The following is a 21030-nucleotide window of genomic DNA, read 5'->3' on the forward strand; positions in this document are numbered from 1 at the left end:
TATAAAGGAGAATGAAAGGGTATCCAGGACTGGGAATTCCAGATAGGAACGTCGTATTGATTCAGATGATCAGGAACTATTCTAGAGAGCTATTAACTGGAGAGGGAATATATCGGGAGCAAATTTCATAGAAAGAGATGAAGCTCAGTTTAAATCGCGTTTTGAGGAGCTTCTAAACCCGAATACCAGTAACAGAGAAAGTACTGACTGTACTGATGTGGCAGGTACCCCAGACATACTGGTACTGGATAGTCCATTCACACCAGCAGAATTGGATGATGCGGTACAGAGTCTAAATACAAATGAGTTACTGTGGCATTTTCCCCAGTCTTTATCTCAGTTTGCCTGTTTCAGTGTTCATGTTCTTTTCTACATTATTTAATGCAGTGTTTATGGGCTTCCACTATCCATTGTCTTGGCTAAGCAATAAACTAATGGTTCTCCTTAAATCTGGTGATAGGATGGAATGTGGAAATTACATTGAAATATGTATAATGGAAACTTTAGCGAAAATATATAATACATTGCCATTAAAGTGGTTGCGATTATGATACAGCATTGATAAATGTCAAGCATGAAGCCAAAAGAGGTAGCACTGAACAAATAATGACAATGAGATTGTTGCCTGATTTAGCTCTTTTTAAGAACCTTAAAGTATATGTGTTATTTATTGATTTCAGTAAGTTCTACCATAGGGTCCCCTGTGACAAGCTGATGGAACACATGAAGTTGTTAGGGTGTAGGAATAATATGTTGTATGCAATAAAGATAATGTACAGTTGTATCACTAATGTTTTATGGTCTGCCATGATATCTGCATCCACTGGAGCTTGTCAAGGGTGGACGCCCCTACTAATTGTTTGTTATCCATTGATATAATTATAAAAAGGTTGAAAAAAAAAAAAAAAAAACTATCCCGCTAGATGGTTTTCTAGGGAGTTTCCGTACACTTGTGGTGTATAGTACACCACAAAGTATCGCACCTCACACTTCACCAAACACGTGGTGTCCTTCCCTCGTGGATATTTTCCTCATTTCACCTACACACGTGGTTTCCTTCTTCATGGCTTTTTCCATGCCTAGTTCTCGGAATCAGCATCGCTATTGGTGCAGCTACTAATAGAATTGAATTTCTATTCCCTCCTCACCTGTAGTGGTGCCTAAACCAATCAAATTTGAATACTCAGGCGACCTAGGCCTACCAGTGCTCCGCCCCCCCCCCCCATTAACAGGCTTAAAAGCGAGCGGGCAACCTCACTCGCCCCACTTCTCTCCACTCTACACTTCACCCAGCTACTACCTGCCTCTTTGTCTCTCCTGGTAAATCTGGCCATGTGGTACAACTTTACACATACAATTACACAAACACATCAGCCTAGCACTCTCGCTTCTCACAAAATGTATTACTCATATTTTTATTCTGTAACTATTTATAAAGGGAATTCGATGGCCTTGTACTATTTTGAAATCATGCAGTAACTCTGTATTGTTCCGGGTCAATAATCACTGTCCTAGCTATTTCTTCCCAGCACAACTGTGCTTATCTATCCTTACCATTTTTCTTGGTGTAGCCCCCTAATTAAAACCATACCCATAATTAAACGCTATAGCAATGACAGAAAAAACGCCACATTGGTGACTTCCTGGAATGTAAAAGAACAGGAGACCTTACCACACATCTGTCTATCCCTTCCTACATTCACATATGATATTAACATGTGGTTTACACAAGTTGATGCCGCTTGGCCTGATGATACCAGTGATGACGACAAATTCAGAGCAGTTGTCTGCACTCTCCCAACTCAAGTAGCAGCCCCAGTACAGGACGTACTCCTCAAACCACCTATTGGGCACAAATATAAACCCTTGTAGGAGAATCTGTTACGGGCCTTGGGCAAATCGAAGCAGGCACTTCTAATGGAGCTGGATGCAATTTGCTCCCAATAGCGTGTCCCTCCGCCCTCCTCTCCCACATTCAAGCCATCCTCACGTCAGCTGGGGCCACCTTATCAGATGACCTCCTCTGGCATCGATTCCTCCAGCTCACTTCCAGCTCCACCTAGCATCCCTGGGCCCTGGTACGTCCCTTGCTGAGTTCATCGAGAGGGCGGACACTCTATACAAAACTCAGCAGCATTACGCTAACCAACCAGTAAGTGCACACTCCTCTCTTCCCCTTGTCATAGCCCCCCAGTGCCACCCCTAGTGAAACAATGGTGTCAGTAAACAGTGTTGTGAACAAAACCGGTTCCATGTCAAAGCTATGTACCCTATTAACAAATTGAACAAATAGAATAGACGAGCTGGAAAGTAGCATAAGTAGCTTCACCACTCAGACCCCCAGTGTTGCAAATCATCCCCCAGCCCCTCCAAGTTCCAACAGTCCTCCCTAGTGAACCGTGGTCCTAATCCTCAGTCCCAGATAACAACAAGGGACAATTTTGTGTCATGTACAACTCCGGACAGAAATTGGTGGTACAGGATAATCTGTCACTAGAGGTCAGGTTAATCACACACGTCTACCCCCTAACTCCCCCTCCTTACCGCACCAAAACACTGATTTGTTGGGGGGATGGATTGGAGATATGAAGCGTCGCTCACTCTCACGTCTTGCCGCATGTAATGTTACTTTTATTTATTCTACTATTAGGTGTTTTATCAAGTGCATAGATCCATCTTCAGCTCCATGAGAAGTGATTATATCGAAGTTTAGCAGGTTTCAATACAATGACCTTAATGTACAGAGTTTGGTTTCCAAATAGTTATCCTCCGTGTTCTAAGTGATAGGCTAAAATCTAAGTCACATAAATCCCTCTCCTTCCTTGTCATCAGGACATCCACATAGGCACCCACCTACTCATCCACCTACTCACTCTACCCATCCAACACAACCAACCAACTTCATCCAGGCCACCCACCCAGCCCACCGATCCCTGCTATCCACCTTGCTAACCCGCGAATACCACACACGAAACTCACCCAACAATGCCACTCAACATTTTCACTCATTCACTTCACCACCCTTAACCCATCCAGCCACACAATCCAGCTACCCACTTAGATAATCCCGACCACGCAATCGTCTCAGCCACCCTGGCGACCCATTTTGTCCAAACATCACAACAACCTTTCTTGCCCACCGACCCCTACCACCCACCCTTCCTACTCACGAATTCCACCCGCCCTTCCCACTCACGAATTCGACCCACCCTGGTCACCCAACAATGACATCCATTGCATCCACCCACACAACCCCCCCACCTCTCCCTGAAAACTCCCCACCCATCCTGCCCACCCGCCCATCCACATGCCTAACCACCCTTCTTACCCAACCCCATTCACTCCGCCTCCCCATTCACCCGTTTGAACCAGACTTATCCATCAAACTTATCCCATCCAAACCTAGTTTACCGACCCCTCCCTGACCACCCACATATCCAACCGCTCACCCACTCAGGCCACTAAACGCATCCACTCATTAACCCGTCACATCCCGAGGTTTTCCGCACCTCCGACATCCCCCAGTCTCGAGGTATTTTCGAAAAAATTTTTTTTGGCTAAAACCTTCACTTTTGGTGAGAAACATCGAAAATTCATAGAGAAATCGCTCGCCTGAGGTTTAAAGTGCCCAATCCAGGTAGGGGTTCCTCCTTACCTGAGTGGGTTTTCTAACATGCTGGCACCAAAGAAAACGAGTTCTATGGGAGGGTAACTATTTTATCCACTCATAAATGGTATTTATTTATTTACTTGGTACGAATGTATATGTAGTATGAGAGTATATTGGTTTTCAAGCAGTAATAAAGGCATTATAAGCATTGTTTCACCCACTAACTGATCACCATACCTGACCTTTTTTTGCCACATTACCTGATCATTATTTCTGGCTGTTTCTGCTTCTAATGCTATGTAAACATTGTCCTCCACATTGTCATCGATTGGGGAATCACTCTGGCCCTGAATATCTTTACTAGCCAGGTCACTGGTAACAGGTCCTTTGCCAAGACAATGGCGTGAGGGGGGGAGGTGGGAGGTTATGCAGTGTAAGGCATTGTCCCTGCTTGGCATCTTGTAGAGGAATAGAGGAAGGTGTCCCGTGTATACATACGAAAAATCACGTGCGAAAATTGAAAATTGTGCAAATTAGGGACCTTGCAATTGCATGACGTACCAGTACGTCGCTGATACTGGCAAATGCAAATCGTTGCAACGTACCCATACGTCGACGGGATTGGGCGGGTTAACCCGTTTACCCCTACAACCCACCCAAAGCCACTCCACACACCACACTCAACAGCCGTCCCCCTCCCCTCTCCACCATTACCACTGTCCACCCACCCTGGCGATGCACCGAACTACCACACCCACCAAATCAATCTCATCAACTCCACCCGCCCAACCAACAGACTCTCTCTCTCTCTCTCTCTCTCTCTCTCTCACACCCACACACACCCACACACACACACACCCACCCACACACACACACACACACACACACACACACACACACACACACACAGAGTCAGTAAGACACAAAGAACACACACACACACACCTGAATGATATAGACAATAACACTGGAAATGAAAGCTATTTAAATATGTTTGCAGATGATGCAAAAATACAAAGAATTACTAACACAGACTCTTGTATAGAGCTACAAGAAGAAATATATAACCTTCATGAATGGAGTAATACATGGCGAATGGAATTCAATGTGGACAAGTGTCATGTAATCAAGTTTGGTAAAAGTGGAAAAAGACATGATTGGGATTATACGTTAGGAAATAAAACCCTACACACATCAGAAAGAGAGAAGGACCTAGGTGTGACTGTCAATAACAGAGTATCTCCGGCTGACCACATCAGTGAGAAGGTACGGAACATGTATACACTGCTTGCAAATATGAGAATAGCATTCACATACATAAATGAAGACATGCTAAGAAAGAAAATACCATCATTCATCAGACCAACCCTGGAGTATGCATCAGTAGTCTGGAGTCCTCATCTCAAAAAAAAACATAGACAAGATTGAAAAAGTTCAAAGGGCCGCTACAAGATGGGTACCAAGCTTAAGGGATCTAAGCTACGAAGAAAGACTAAATAAACTGAATCTACCAACACTACAGGAGAGAAGGAAAAGAGGTGACATGATTATGCTATATAAATGCATATCAGGGAAGGAGAAAATAGACATTAATGATTACTTAACCTATGGGGAAGCATCAGCAAGAGGACACTGCAAAAAACTGCACAAGAAGAGAGGTGATAAAGATGTAAGGAAATTTAGTTTCCCAAATAGAGCAATGATCAGTGGAATGCACTACCGATTGAAATAGTGTGTGCCCAAACAATTCACAATTTTAAGGATATGTACGATAAATATGGTTTAAGACACGTGACAGTACGAACTTGACTCATTCCTGTAAAGATACAATTAGGTAAGAACACACACATACATACTGGTGCAAATAGAGAGAGAGAGAGAGAGAGAGAGAGAGAGACAGACAGACAGACAGACAGACATACAGCATGACACAAACAAAATCACTCATAAACACACACACACACACACACACACACACACACACACACACACACACACACACACACACACACACACACACACACACAAACATTGTTCCCTTATTCAAGAAAGGAAATAAACAGAATCCACTCAACCATAGACCAGTATCTCTGACAAGTGTTGTATGCAAGGTCCTAGAAAAACTAATGAGAAAAATTTAGGTAAACCAACTGCAATAACATAATATGATAACAGAAAGACAGTTCGGTTTTAGAAAAGGAAAATCATGTGTTACAAATCTATTAAGCTACTATGATACAGTTGCAGAAACACAACGGAATAGAGAAGGATGGGGGGACGGTATCTATTTGATATTAAGGAAACATTTGACAAAGTACCACACCAAAGACTTTTATGGAAGCTGTACCATCAAGGAGGAATCCAAGGTAATCTGTTCTGTTTGATGCAGGATTTTCTCAGAAATGGGAAATGAGAGAGTACTAAGGAGTAATTACTCATCATGGAGGGAAGTGACTTAACAGAGTTCCACAGGGCTCAGTGATGTCACCAATTATGTTTTTAGTATATATTAATGATATAGACAGGAACATTTGAATGGGATGCTATCTAAATATGTTTGCTGATGTTGCAAAAATACAAAGGAGACTTACAAAGAGACTCTTGCAGAGAGCTACAAGAAGAATTAAAGAAGCTTCATGAATGGAGCAATAGATGGCAAATGGAAGTCAATGTGGACAAATGCCATGTAATTAAGTTTGGTAAAAGTGGAAAAGGACCAGATCGGGATTATAAGCTAGCAAGTTCAACCCTACACATAACAGAAGAGGAGAAGGACCTAGGAGTGATTATCAATAACAGACTTTCTCAGGCAGACCGTGTAAATGAGAAGGTAAGAAACATGCACACACTGCTTGCTACTATGAGAACAGCATTCACATATATAAATGAGGGCATGCCGAGAAAGATAATTACCTCATTCATCAGACCAACCCTCGAATTTGCATCAGTGGTTTGGAATCCTCATCTCAAAAAACACATAGATAAGACTGAAAAAGTACAATGGGCTGCTACAATATGGGTGCCAAGCTTGAAGGATCTAAGCTGTGTAGAATGAATAAAAAAACTGAACCTACCAATACTACAAGGGAGAAGGAAAAGAGGAAACATGATGACGATAAGTACATCTCAGGGAAAGAAAGAATAGACATCAATGAGTATATAACCAATAAGGAAGCATCAGCAAGAAGACACTGGAAAAAAAAATGCATAAAAAGAGAGGTGAGAAAGACGTAAGGAAATTCAGTTTCCCAAATAGGGCCATTGATCAGTGGAATGCGCTACCGAATGAAACAGTGCGTGCCAAAACTATTCATAAATTTAATCCATCATGTCCCGACCAATTTCCCATCTCCAACACCCTCCAATCCCGAGCAATTTTGGATTTTTTTTTTTTTTTGCTAAAACCTCTACTTTTGTTGAGAAACAAAGGCAAATCACCAAGAAAGGGCTACTGGGGTCCACAAGTGGTCAGAACAGGTGAGACACCCCGCGTCAGGTATCGTATTCTGTCACTGACGAGAAACAACAAAGAACATATCTACATTTATTGATTTTGAACTAATAGACAATCACAACAACAATATAATGGTTTTCAATGATTTATATAGGAAAAATAAGCATTGTTCCATCGCACGATCATAGCCAGTTTGGTAATATTGGTTACACGTTAGTTGCTAAGTTTCTTGTTTCAGTAAACATATCATTTTTTCTACTTGCATTATACTGTTTCAATGACATTTTACCATTTTTTACTTTATGTAAATGTTTTCAGCTGTTTACAATCATTACGATGATATTTAGCATAACTATTGCACACATCTGCTCACTCTGCGCACTCGCTATGACTCTTCTTCCAACATACATAAATTTTTTTTTACTTTCATATTATTGTTTTCATGACATCGTACCATTTTTTCAACCAATGTAAATGTTTTCACTTATTTACATTCCTTACGAGGGTATTTAGCGAGATGCTTGTGCATATTCATGTAGCAAGCACACTCGCTACCACTCGTGTTTCAACTTATACTTTATTTCTTCACTTTCAATATACTTCCCCACTTACATTACACCCGTTTCCACCTTTTACTGCTATTTACATATTTACGGGCCTTATTTATTCCACTGAGCGTCTGAATACCACATCAATATACCCTTGCTAGGAATGTTTCGACTTAGATTATATTTATTTATGCACTTACATAATCATTTTCCACTTACATTACACCCTCTACGGGCCTTATTTATTCCACTGAGCATCAGAATATCGCATCTATATACACTTGCTAGGAATGTTTCGACTTAGAATATATTTATGCACTTACATAATAATTTTCCATGTACATTACACCTGTTTCCACTTTTATACTACTATTTACATATTTATGGGCCTTATAATTACACTGAGCATCTCTAACTCACATTTCTTCCTGAGTATGAGCGTCATATCACATTCACACCATATCAGAACTGCATCAAGGTGTGATATTCACTGAAACAAGGGTGAATGCAGAGACCCAGGTCACACTCAACGCACTCATAACGGGTGTCTTTTTTCTGAGTGGTGGGTCTCACACGGGAATTACCACACACATGACACCTGTGTTGGGGCCTAGTTCTATTTGGCTGGGGAGGTATAGGAGTGGGGAAATGGTGGGCAGATATTCTCAGGGGAGTTTGGGTGGCAGGGGCAGTGCATGTGCATTGTTGGGGCCTCTCGACTGCATACCTGGCAAAAATCTCACGTGTAAGCTGCCTCACAAACCCTTCAAAGGCTTCCTGCACTCCCGTTGTCTTGGCGTGCAGGTGGTGGCAATTGAGGGGAGTTATATCTAGCAGGTGAAAGAAGAGCTTCTTGTACCACTTCATCGTGGTCCTGGCACACTCGACAGTGGATATCATGGAGTCTGACTGGTCCACCAGGCACATGTTGATGTTATAATCAAGCACACACTCAGGTTTCCAGATGTGGCGCCTCCTCTCACTGCGGTAATCCATGGACTCTGTACGGTGCATCAATGGGCGGTGAACCATGGACAAGAGGCTGACTTCTCTGTTGTGGTTCCACACTGTAGCTAGGATGTTGTTAGCCTGGAAGAAGACCACCTCATTTTTGTCTAGTTTCCGCCCCACCTTGACCATGTGACGCCGGTTCACCTAGACGGTACCACAGAGTCCCGTGTCATGCAGGTGTAGATAACGAGTGAGAAGAGGGCTAGTGTACCAGTTATCCAGGTAAAGGACGTGACCACGATGAAGGTAGTCTTCAATCATTGTCTTTACCTCTGCTCCAAACAGTCCAATACTCCTATCTTCTATTATGTCTGTCTGTGCACCAGTGTACAAGACTATGTTTTGCACAGAACCAGTCCTACAGTCACATATAACAAAGATCTTGAACCCAAAACGGTGCCTTTTGCTGGGTATGTACCGCCAAAAGGAAATATTGCCACTCCACAACACGAGACTCTCGTCTATGACAAGGTCTCTATAGGGATAAAATGAGGAACAGAATGTTTGCCATAGGTGATCAAAAACCAACCTAAGTCGCCTCATCTTATCAGTGTCATTTGCATTGGCAGGATCATCAGCATCGTAAAAGTGGAAGCGACTTAGAATTTGCTGAAACCAATTACAGCTCACGATCTTGGCAAATATTGGTGTCTGCATGATAGGGTCCCTTGTCCAGTATGTCGGAATTCTGTTTTTACGTACAATACCCATAAAAAGTACCAGGGCAAAAAATATAAAAACTTCTGTGAGGGAGACAGGGTAATCATAAATGATAGAATGCCTGCTCCTTGTGCCCAGTTGTTCATTCTCACGGCTCTGGCTGCTAGCAAAACGGTTGGTTTGTTCCAGTACCTGCTCCACAAAACCCTCACCGAAGAACAGGTGGAATAAATCCAGCCTGGTGGAACAACGATGAATCCCTGGAGCCGTGCAGCCAGCACACCCCTGCTCAGTGAAGGGGTGAATGATGAGAGAAAAATTACTGCCATCTTCCCAATTCCAACTCACATAACCCTCACCCCCATCGTCCCCATCGTTGGGGTGGGGAGGAGATGCTGGTGGGGGAGGTTGGGGAGGAGGAGTGCGGAGGGCTTCCCCACTTGCACTTCTTTTCCCTCAGCCTTTCCCCTTCCCCTTTCCCTTACCCTTACGGCCTTGATGAACACCAGGGGGCTGTGGGGAGGAAGTCCGGGAATATTGGGGAGCATAAGACGTGCTGGGGAGTGGCTCCTCCTCACCTCCCCGCTCCATCACCACACCACGTGATTCACCATGCACCCTCAATGCCCCATGTGATATGCTCCGCTGCCTCACACCACCATGGGAGAGCGATGACTCACTCCCGCCACTCTCACTTTCAATGCTCGCCCCTACACTTTCCATTTCACTCCTTACTCCCTCCATGCCACTTCTGCCCTCCCCAAACAAAACACTAGGCCCATACCTGCTAGTACAACGTGCTGTGCGCTCGGGGCTGCGATGCATGATAATCTCACAGCTGTACCACTTGGCAGCACGTCCCATGGCTCCATCCTCATCCTCGTCCTCAGTTTCTGGCTCCACATCACGTAGGGGCTGCCGAGAGGTTGTTGCATGATGTTTTGGTGCAGGCTGGCCCTCTCTAGCAGCACAATAGGTCATGTACCGCTACTTCCTCGGGGACGGAACCTCCTCATCACTGCTGCTACTTTCCTCCTCCTCTGGTTGGACATAATCCTTGTCCACCACCTCGTCATCAAGGGGCGAATCACTGTCGCCTGTGAAGGCATCCAGGGCGGCTTGAATTTCCTCCTCCAAGAGACCTCTGTGCACCATGTCTGACCTGGGTGAGACGAGGGTGAGCGCAGGTCATGCGGGGTCGCTGAGTGTCCCTGCCTGGTGGCAGGTAGGGGAAAGTCTCCCGACCCTACGTACCCAAAATCAAGTGTGAGATTTGAAATTTGTGCAAATTATGAACCTTGCAACTGTGCGACATACCAGAACGTTGACAGGACTGGCAGTTACATAATGTTGTGACATACCAGTACGTGGACGGGACTTGCAGTTACATAATGTTGTGACATAGTCATACGTCAACGGGACACCTCGGGTTAAGGATATGTATGATAAAAATGGTTTAATACACAGGACAGTACGTGCTTGACTCATTCCTGTAAAGATATAATTAGGTAAGAACACATATATGCACGCACACACACACACACACACACACACACACACACACACACATATGCGGAAGAGTGGGAAAGGAGGAAGGGAGGATCTGGGGATGGCGAAAGGGGCGGATGAGATATGGATGTGTCTAGTATTGTTCTAGTAGCAGCTGACTCGTATCTCCAACATATACCCTTTATTTTAGCTATATTATGGATGTATTTGCATTAGGATTCCATGATATGCCATCCAATTGGCAATAGTTTTAATGAGCGAATACTTTGGAAAAATATTAAATATCATAACTATGCTAGTTTCAATAATACATGCTGTTCATACTGTTCAATGATTATACAGTCAACCATCAAACAGTAATTCGTAAGACGTGGGCCAATCTTCCTTGGGGATAAATAACCACTGAGGATGATTAGTGAATGAAATTGATGTGAACCACTCTCTCCCTGTGTGTGTGTGTGTGTGTGTGTGTGTGTGTATTCATGCGTTTTTTTTTTTTTTTTATGCGAGGAAGAAGGAACCAAAGTTCATAAGCCCGCAGTAACAGTTCCCTCCAAGAGAAAAACATAATACAATAGAGAGCCAAATTCAAGATCCGATCATTTTGAGATGCCTGGACACACTGCATTTGAAAGACTGGAGATCATAGGCAGCAGGAAATACAGACAGAGGGAGGCAGTTCCAGAGCTGACCTGTTGCATAAATGAAAGACTGGGAGTAATGGTTAACTCTTGTATTAGAGAGTTGGACAGAAAAGGGATGAGAGTTTGCTGCCAGACGGGTGCTACGCGCCCGTCGTAGAGGTGGAGGAATGCAAGCAGACAGTTCAGAGGAGCAGTGACCATTAAAGTAGCGATAGAAAAGAGATAAAGATGCAACAGTGCGGTGAAGAGACAGAGGTTGAAGGGAGTCAGTTAATGAGATGAAAAGCCTTTGACTCCACCCTATTGAGAAGAGCTGTATGTGGGGAGCCTCCCCACACATGAGAGTTGTACTCCACACAGGGGCGGATAAAACCCCTGTACAGAGTCAACAATTGTGCAGGAGTAAAGAAAGAGCGGAGTCGGCTTAGCACACCCAATCTCTTGGAAGCAGATTTTACAAGAGATGTAATATGATCTTTCCAAGATAAGTCCCAAGTAAATGAAACCCCAAACATGTTCAAGGATGATGCAGGATTAAGCTGAATATTATCAAACATTAGTGGGTATACCTGTGGAAGATTATGTCGGGTTGATAGGTGTAAGAACTGAGTCTTAGATGCATTAAAAACAACCATATTATTTTTACCCCAGTCAGAGATACGAGCCAAGTCAGACATTAGGTGTGCCACAGCCTCATCCCTTGTTTGTTGAAGTAACTGTTGAGATGGGCGTTGTGGGAACCGAATGGAAAGGTGAAGGGTGGAGTCATCAGCGTATGAGTGGATAGGGTTAGATGTACGGCTTAGAAGATCATTGATGAATAAAAGGAAGAGAGTTGGTGATAGGACAGAGCCATGAGGAACACCACTGTTGATAGATCTAAGAGAAGAACGATGGCCGTCTACAACAGCGGCTATAGAACGACCAGAAAGGAAGCTAGCGTTGAAGGCACAGATAGAAGGATAGAAACAGTAGGAGGGCAGTTTGGAAATTAAAGATTTATGCCAGACTCGATCGAAAGCCTTTGAGATGTGAAGTGCAATGGCAAAGCTTTCGCCAAAGTCCCGAAAGGAGGATGACCAGGAGTCTGAAAGGTAGGTGAGAAGATCGCCAGTGGAGCGTCCCTGACGGAACCCGCACTGATGATCGGAAAGAAGGTTGTGATAGGAAAGATGCCTTAAAATTTTTCTAATGAGAATTGACTCAAAAACTTTTGAAATACAGGATGTTAAAGCAATTGGACGATAGTTGGAGGGTTGGGAGTGGTCACCCTTCTTTGGGACTGGCTGAATGAGAGCAAACTTCCAGCAAGAAGGAAAGGTAAAAGTTGACAGACAAAGGCGATAGAGTTTGCCTATGCAGGGTGTAAGCACAGAAGCACAGTTCTTGAGAACAACAGGAGGGACCCCATCAGGCCCATATGCCTTGTTAGTACTGAGGCCAGTGATGGCAGAAAATACATCAACTGAAGAAATTTTAATGTCAGCCATGAGGAAGTCAGAGGGGGGAAGTGATGGAGGAACAGCACCGAAATTGTCTAAGGTGGAATTGAAGGAGAAAGTCTGTGCGAAGAGATCTGCTTTATCAGTAGAAGAAATAGCTACAGAACCATCAGAGTAGAAAAGAGGAGGGAAGGATGATGAGGTAAAGTTGTTAGAAAGATTTTTGGCAAGGTGCCAGAAGGAGCGGGAAGAATTCGAGTTGGAGAGATGAGAGCATTTAGTATGGATGAAATTATTTTGTAGTAGAGCGAAGAACAGACTTAGCACGATTCCGGGCAGAAACATAAAGATGATGTGATTCAGGGGTGGGTTGGCTCCGGTACCTTTTGTAGGCCCTCTCCTTGTTGCGGACAGCATAAGAACAAGCGTGATTAAACCAAGGCTTTTTTGCGTTAGTCAGAGGATATGAGAAAGGAATGTATGCTTCCATGCCCGAGAGAATAACCTCCGTAATGCGCAAGGCACACTCAGATGGCTCCCGGCCATGGAAGCAATAATCATTCCAGGGAAAATCAAAGAAGTACTGCCTGAGGGCCTCTTTCTCTCTTTCTCTGTATGTATGTGTGTGTGTGTGTGTGTGTGAGAGAGAGAGAGAGAGAGAGAGAGAGAGAGAGAGAGAGGGAGAGAGAGATAGTCATTTGGTTGGGTGGGTGGAGTTGATGAGGTTGTGTTGGTGGGTGTGGTAGTTCGGTGCATAGCCAGAGTGGATGGACAGTGGTAATGGTGGAGGGGAGGGGGGGCCGTTGTTGAGTGTGGTGCGTGGAGTGGCTTTGGGTGGGTTGTAGGGGTAAACAGGTTAGTGAGTGGATGCGTTTAGTGGCCTGAGTGGGTGAGAGGCTGGATATGTGGGTGGTCAGGGAGGGGTCGGTAAGTTAGGTTTGGATGGGATGAGTTTAGTGGATAAGTCGGGTTCAAATGGGTGAATGGGGTGGCAGAGTGAATGGAGTTGGGTAAGAAGGGTGGTTGGGCATGTGGATGGGCGGGTTGGCAGGATGGGTGGGGAGTGTTCAGGGAGAGGTGGGAAGGTTGTGTGGGTGGATGCAATGGATGGCATTGTTGGGTGATCAGGGTGGGTTGAATTCGTGAGTGGGAAGGGTGGGTGGAATTCGTGAGTGGGAAGGATCGGTGGTAGGGGTCGGTGGTCAAGAAAGGATGTTGAGATGTGTGGACAAAGTGGGTCGCCAGGGTGAGTGGGCACCGTTGGTCGCCAGGGTGGCTGAGACGATTGCGTAGTCGGGATTATCTAAGTGGGTAGTTGGACTGGGTGGCTGGTTGGGTTCAGGGTGGAGAAATGAATGAGTGAAAGTGTTGAGTGGCATTGGATGAGCTTCGTGTGTGGTATTCGTGGGTTAGTAGGGTGGATAGCAGGAATCGGTGGGCTGGGTGGGTGGCCGGGATGAGGTTGGTGGATTGGTTGGATGGGTAGAGTGGGTAGGTGGGTGCATATGTGGCTGTCCTGATGACAAGGCAGGAGAGGGACTTATGTGGCCAAATAACTTTTAATTGTTACTTGGATTTTAGTCTATCACTTATAACATGGTGGATAACTATTTGGAAACCAATCTCTATACATTAAGGTCATTGTATTGAAATCTGCTAAAACTTCGATATAATTACTTCTCATGGAGCTGAAGATGAATCTATGCACTTGATAAAACACCTAATAGTAGAATAAATGAAATTAACATTACATGCGGCAAGACGTGAGAGTGAGCGACGCTTCATATCTCCGATCCATCTGCCTAACAAATCAGTGTTTTGGTGAAGGTAAGGAGGGGGAGTTAGGGGGGGTAGACGAGTGCGATTAACCTGACCTCTAGTGGCAGATTACCCTGTACCACGAATTTCTGTTCGGAGTTGTACTTATCATAAGTGCTTTGGCATGGAAACCAGGCAATGTGCTCGACCCTGCATATTCACGGGAAACATGTATGGCGAGAGACAGTCCCCAGTAGTGTCTCCCGACACACACACACCAACCGCCCCCCCAGGTTCAGCACACCCAAACCCATAACACGTTCCACTGGCTCCAGGGAACTGCTATGGGTTAGAGACACCACAAAGTACCTTATTAACACAGGAGCCACATTCAATATAGTTCCCCCTACCCCTGACCACAAAACAGCCCAGCAACTTGCATTTGACCTGACAGCAGCAAACGGCACCCCCATAGCCACATACAGCATGGAAACCCGGCGCGTGGAACTCGCTCAATCAGTTTCATTAACTTGGCTGTTCCTTGTCGTGGACGTTAATCAACCCATTATTGGCGTTGACTTCTTGGAGGCACATGACTTGCTCGTAGATACCAGAGGATGGAATCTATATCACAGACCCTCAAACTCGTCCATCAAAGTAACCGGGTGCATGGGTAATCCACCACTCATTATGCACCTTCACCAGAATTCCTCATGTGTTTCCATACTACGCCAGTTTCCCCTCTTGACCTCTCAGTCACCCAACAACGGCCGTGCTGACCATGGGATAGAGCACTGCATCATCACTTCCGGACCGCCCCGTTTTGCCCGTCCTAGACATTTCCCCCCAGAACGTCGTCAAGCAGCAGAAAAGGAGTTTCAGACGATGCTCGACGAGGGCATCATTCGGCCGTCATCAAGCTGCTGGGCATCCCCTCTACACATGGTACCGAAAGCACAGCAGGGTGAGTGGAGAGCATGAGGGGACTACAGGGCACTGAATGTGATGACGGTTCCCGACAGATATCCCATTCCCCACATCCAGGATTTCCACCATCAACTGCACGGCCTTCGTGTATTCCCCAAGATCAATTTAGTCAGAGTGTTCCACCAAATCTGTGGCAGAGAAGAACATCCCACAGACTGCAGTGACCACCCTCTTTGGCCTTTTTGAATTCACAAATATGAATTTCGGCCTCAGAAATGCTGCACAAATGTTCCAGAGATTTATGGACCACGTTGTCAGGGGGCTAGATTTCGTCATGCTGTACATTGACGACATCCTCATTGCTTTGGATTCCCATGAGCAGCACAAAACACACCTCCAAATGCTGTTCCAATGCCTGCAGGACTATGGGCTGCGTGTGCACCCGGCAAAGTGTACCTTGGTGCAGATGAACTGGATTCCTTGGGCCAAAGGGTATCAGCCACAGGTATCACACTCCTCCCGCAGAAGGTAGACGCCATTAAAGACTTTCCATGCCCAACTACACCTCACAGGCTCAGGGAGTTCTTGGGGATGGTCAGTTATTATCACAGGTTCCTGAGAAACGCTGCAATTACACTAGCCCCCTTTAACGATCTCCTGAAGGGGACAAAAAAGAGATCTTCCAAGCCTCTTCAATGGACCGCACAAGCAGATCGTGACTTTACCACCCTCAAGAACCACATCGTCACTGCACCCCGACTAGCATACCCATCACCAGATGCCCGCATCACACTCACCATAGACGCCTCTTTCGAAGCTGTGGGGGCAGCCCTACAACAACATGTTAACGAGGCAAACGTGCCTGTCGCATTCTTCAGCCAGTGCCTTAACCCTCCCCAGCGCAAATTCAGTGCCTTCAACAGGGAGTTGCTGGCTATATACGAGGCAGTCAGACATTTCAGGCACTTTCTGGAAGGCAGAGAATTCATCATCCTCACTGACCATAAACCCCTTACTTATGCAATGGCCCAGAAAGGAGAAAATTGGTCTCCCAGGGTAGCAAGACAGCTGGCCTTCGTTTAAGAGTTTTCCATTGACATCCAGCATATCAGTGGGGATGAAAACAAGCTTGCGGATGCTCTGTCCCGAGGAATCTCAGCTGTTGGCCCTGCACTACCCCTGCTAGACCATGCAACCTTGGCCCGGGAGGAGGAGGACGATCAGGAACTCCAAGAATTGCTGCAGGCCACGACCTCACATCAACTGCAACAGTTTGACATCACCAGCACACCCAAGTAACTCTGGTGTGACATATCCTGCAGGACAGCACGGCCCTATATTCCCTATCGATTCTGAAGGCAAGTCTTTTGGCATTACCACGACATGGCGCACCCAGGCATTCGTGGCACGCACAGCTTACTTAGCCGGCGAGTGGTATGGCCAGGGATGAGGCGTGACACCACCAACTGGGTCCGAGCATGCGTGGCTTGTCAGTCTGCAAAAATACATCACCACACCAAGACACCACTACAACCGCTGCCCACACCAACTCAACATTTCCATACAGTACACATTGACATCCTCGGCCCCCTCCCCGAATCTAGGGGTAACCGCTATATCTTAACATGTATAGATAGAGCGACAGGGTAGTCGAGGCCACGCCCATACTGGACGCTACGTCTGACCGTGTGGCATATCATTTCCTGGCATCCTGGGTCGCTCGTTTTGGCGCCACACAGGTAATCATCACAGACCAGGGTCCGGAATTCGAATCTCGGGCCTGGCAGGACCTCATGGACTTCCTGGGTGCTACATGCCACAGAACCTCCACATATCACCCTCAGGCAAAAGGGATGGTTGAGCGCTGCCATCGTCGCCTGAAAGAAGCACTGATGACACTTCCCCACCCAGTGAATTGGGTGGCCACGCTGCCAGTCATCCTCCTAAACTTGAGGGTTACTGAGAAGGAGGACATCGGGAATTCCGTGGCAGAGCTAACGTATGGGGAAGACTTGAGGCTGCTGGGGCAGTTTACCCAGCAACCAGGCATGCCAGCCCTGGTTTTCCTCCCAGAGCTCCAGTAGGCAATGCAGGCACTATGACCAGTCCCTCCTCGTGCCTGCCAACAACAAACGACGTTCATCCCGCACTCCTTACCAGACACCGAACAGGTCTTCGTGAAATGGGGTCAACGCATTTCACCTCTCCTAACCCCATACGAGGGCCTTTACCCCATGATCACAAAATCAGACAAAACAGTTACAATAGACAAACACGGGAAATCATCCACAATCTCTGCAGACGGAGTCAAACCAGCCACATCACAAATCCAATCACAGACAACACCCCACACATCATCCCCCAACCTTGACAGCCCACCAACAACATGCATACAACCAACACCTCAAGTCCCTGCACCAACACCTACATGCACCATTCATACACACACACACACACACCCTATACCCTTTGTCAGTTCCTACCCTTGGCTACCTGTCGTCACCAGACGCCGACCCACGCATCATACAGTATAGCAAAACACTCCCACTGATGCAAACATTCCCTCACTACCATCCACACTTCCAGCCACAAACCCTACTTCGTGCACCGACCCTACAACCACTAACCCAACCTCTTCATCAACCTCACACGATCCTACCTCTCACTTGGCTCCCCCACTGACCCCCCCTCAACCCGTCCCTTCACCTAATCCACCCTCTCTGTCAACCTCAGGCGATCCTACCCCACACTCTGTCCCCCCCATCAATACTCCCCAACCATCAACATCCGTCGCTCCCGTAACCCCTACACCACTCACCACAACCCTACAAAGTACATCAGTACCTACCACAATCATGCTGGCTCAGCATACCACCACAATTTTACACTCCAACATAATCTCACACCAAAAGACCCCGCAGACTCTCAGTGTCATCCCACTCTTATGTTGCATTCGTATGGTACATAATTTTTTTGTGTATATTCTCCCTCATATAAAGACTCGATTGTACAGGTGGGCACAACTTTCTCATTCATTTGCTCATATTGACTAATCAAATTGTAGGACAGAAAGTTATGCTCGGCTACTATTTCTTACTTTATAATCAGGCACCCCCCCATTTAATACCTTACTCCATCACACATAGCCATGGACTTGCCATGTGTAATTAACACAGTCAAATTATTTGCAAATGTTCACTCACTGTGAAAACTATGTATATATATATATATATATATATATATATATATATATATATATATATATATATTTTTTGTACTTGTACCCTAATCATTTTTGGTTCTTCCTGTCTGTGTGCCTTAAAACAGAAAGGGGGGGGAGGGGGAGTGCTGTGGCATATATTACACCACAAATTATCACACCTCACATTTCACCACACACGTGGTTTCCTTTCCTCATGGTTATTTTCCTCATTTCACCTACACACGTGGTTTCCTTCCTTCTTGGCGTTTTCCACACCTAGTTCTCGGAATCAGCATCACTATTGGTGCCACTACCAATAGAAATGAATTTCTCTTCTCTCCTCACCTGTAGTGGTGCCTAAACCAATCAAATTTGAATACTCAGGTGACCTAGGCCTACCGGTGCTCTGCCCCCTTCATTAAGGGGCTTAAAATTAGCGAGTGGGCGACCTCACTCGCCCCACTTCTCTCCACTCTCTACTTCACCCAGCTACAACCAGCCTCTCCATCTCTCCTGGTAAATCTGGCCACGTGGTACAACTTTACACATACAATTACACAAACACATCAGCCCAGCACTCTTGCTTCTCACTAAATATATTACTCATTTTTTTTTTCTGTAACTATTTATCCAGGTAATTGGTAGCCTTGTATTCTTTTGAAATCATGCAGTAATTCAGTATTGTTCCAAGTCAGTAATCACTGTCCTAGCTATTTTTTCCCAGCATAATTGCGCTTATCTATCCTTACCATTTGTCTTGGTGTAACCCCCTAGTAAAAATATACCCACAACTAAACGCTACAGCGGTGACTCTAACCTTCAAAAAAAACAAAAAAACAAAAAAAAACCGCCACACACTGATGTGTACAGACAAACTGATCATTCTGGGTATGTCACGTGAGGCATGTGAAAGAAAACTAGCCGTCATTATGAGCTATTGCATAAAGTACGTCAAGGATATAAACCATTTTTTGTTTTTTGTTATTAAGAGGGGTGAAGATGATGAACACCCGTTAACTGTTCAAGAGTGTACTTTATGTTAGGCTACTGCGCTCAGTACATGAGCCTGGGTGCGTGGTTGAAGGACGATGGCAGGACCCATCCTGCCCTCACGTTACGTCAACCACATAACCAGGAAACAGCAAACAGATTGCCTTATTTTGTACCACAAATACCTACAGTGACATCATCATTGTTTTGTGGATCAGAAACGTGGTTTACAACCATATTCTATGGAATGGTTAAAATATATAATCAACTTGTGAAGTGTCTTCTTGGTGTAAGATCTAAAACTAATAACCCATCACGTTGCAAGCTATTTCGCACCTCTGACACCCCCCAGTCCTGAGGTATTTTCGATTTTTTTTTTGTTGGCTAAAACGTCCGCTTTTGGTGAGAAACATCAAAAATTCATAGAGAAATCGCCCACCTGAGGTTTAAAATGCACGATCCAGGTAGCAGTACCTCCTTACCTTACTGGGTTTTCTAGCAGGCTGGCACCAAAGAAAACGAGTTTTATGGGAGGGTAACTATTTCACACCACTCATAAACGGTATTTATTTATTTACTTGGTACGAATTTATATGTAGTACGAGAGTATATTGGTTTTCAAACAGTAATATAGGCATTATAAGCATTGTTTCACTCACTAACTCATCACCATACCTGACCTTTTTTGCCACATTACCTGATCATCATTTCTTACTGTTTCTTCCTCTAATGCTATGTAAACTTTGTCCTCCACATTGTCATCGATTGGGGAATCACTCTGGCCCTGAATGTCTTTATTGTCGAGGTCACTGGTAACAAGTGAATTGCCGAGACAATGGCGTGCGGGAGGGGGGAGGTTATGCGGTGTAAGGCATTGTCCCTGCTTGGCATCTTGTAGAAGAATAGAGTAAGGTGTCCTGTGCATATGTACGAAAAATCACGTGCAAAAATAGAAAATTGTGCAAATTATGAACTTTGCAATTGCGCAACGTACCAGTATGTCATCGGGACTGGCAATTGCAAAATGTTACAACATACCCATACGTCATCGGGACGCCTCGGGTTAATTTGTGTCTTGTAGAAGGTGGAATTCAACCAGCAAGATCCAAAACAGATAAAAGATGAAAAACTTTTCTGTGTACAAAATCCCAAACTCGTGATATGGAAGAGCCATACCAAATAGTACTTAAGATGACCAAAGCAGCCAATTCACCAGGACATAGATTTATATAAAACGCTCAAAGGTTTGACACGAAAGCTGATTGTGCAGAACCT

The 21030-nt window shown here is 45.1% G+C and overlaps 1 protein-coding gene across 1 annotated transcript; it reads left to right on the forward strand.

Moving 5' to 3' along the window:
* Positions 1–1716: 1716 nt before the first annotated feature.
* LOC145416245 (uncharacterized) lies at positions 1717–17647 on the forward strand. Its single transcript, XM_080285248.1, has 7 exons — positions 1717–1818; positions 1948–2078; positions 14972–15600; positions 15761–16068; positions 16227–16511; positions 16668–16858; positions 17209–17647. Exons 1-7 carry the CDS (start codon positions 1717–1719, stop codon positions 17645–17647), a joined length of 2085 nt encoding a protein of 694 aa, XP_080141374.1.
* Positions 17648–21030: the final 3383 nt, after the last annotated feature.

This window comes from Coenobita brevimanus, chromosome 105, assembly GCF_032717465.1.
Source record: "Coenobita brevimanus isolate Jiangsu-jjx chromosome 105, ASM3271746v2, whole genome shotgun sequence".
In the NCBI taxonomy this organism is placed as follows: Eukaryota; Metazoa; Arthropoda; class Malacostraca; order Decapoda; family Coenobitidae; genus Coenobita; species Coenobita brevimanus.

Bases quoted from the DNA above. Each gene is read 5' to 3' on its own strand.
- LOC145416245 (XM_080285248.1), top strand. From the start codon at position 1,717: ATGTGGTTTACACAAGTTGATGCCGCTTGGCCTGATGATACCAGTGAT. The intron at 15,601-15,760 runs GTGAGTGGAGAG...AATCTGTGGCAG, and splicing joins GGTACCGAAAGCACAGCAGG to AGAAGAACATCCCACAGACT. The intron at 16,512-16,667 runs GTCAGACATTTC...ATTGACATCCAG, and splicing joins TGCTGGCTATATACGAGGCA to CATATCAGTGGGGATGAAAA.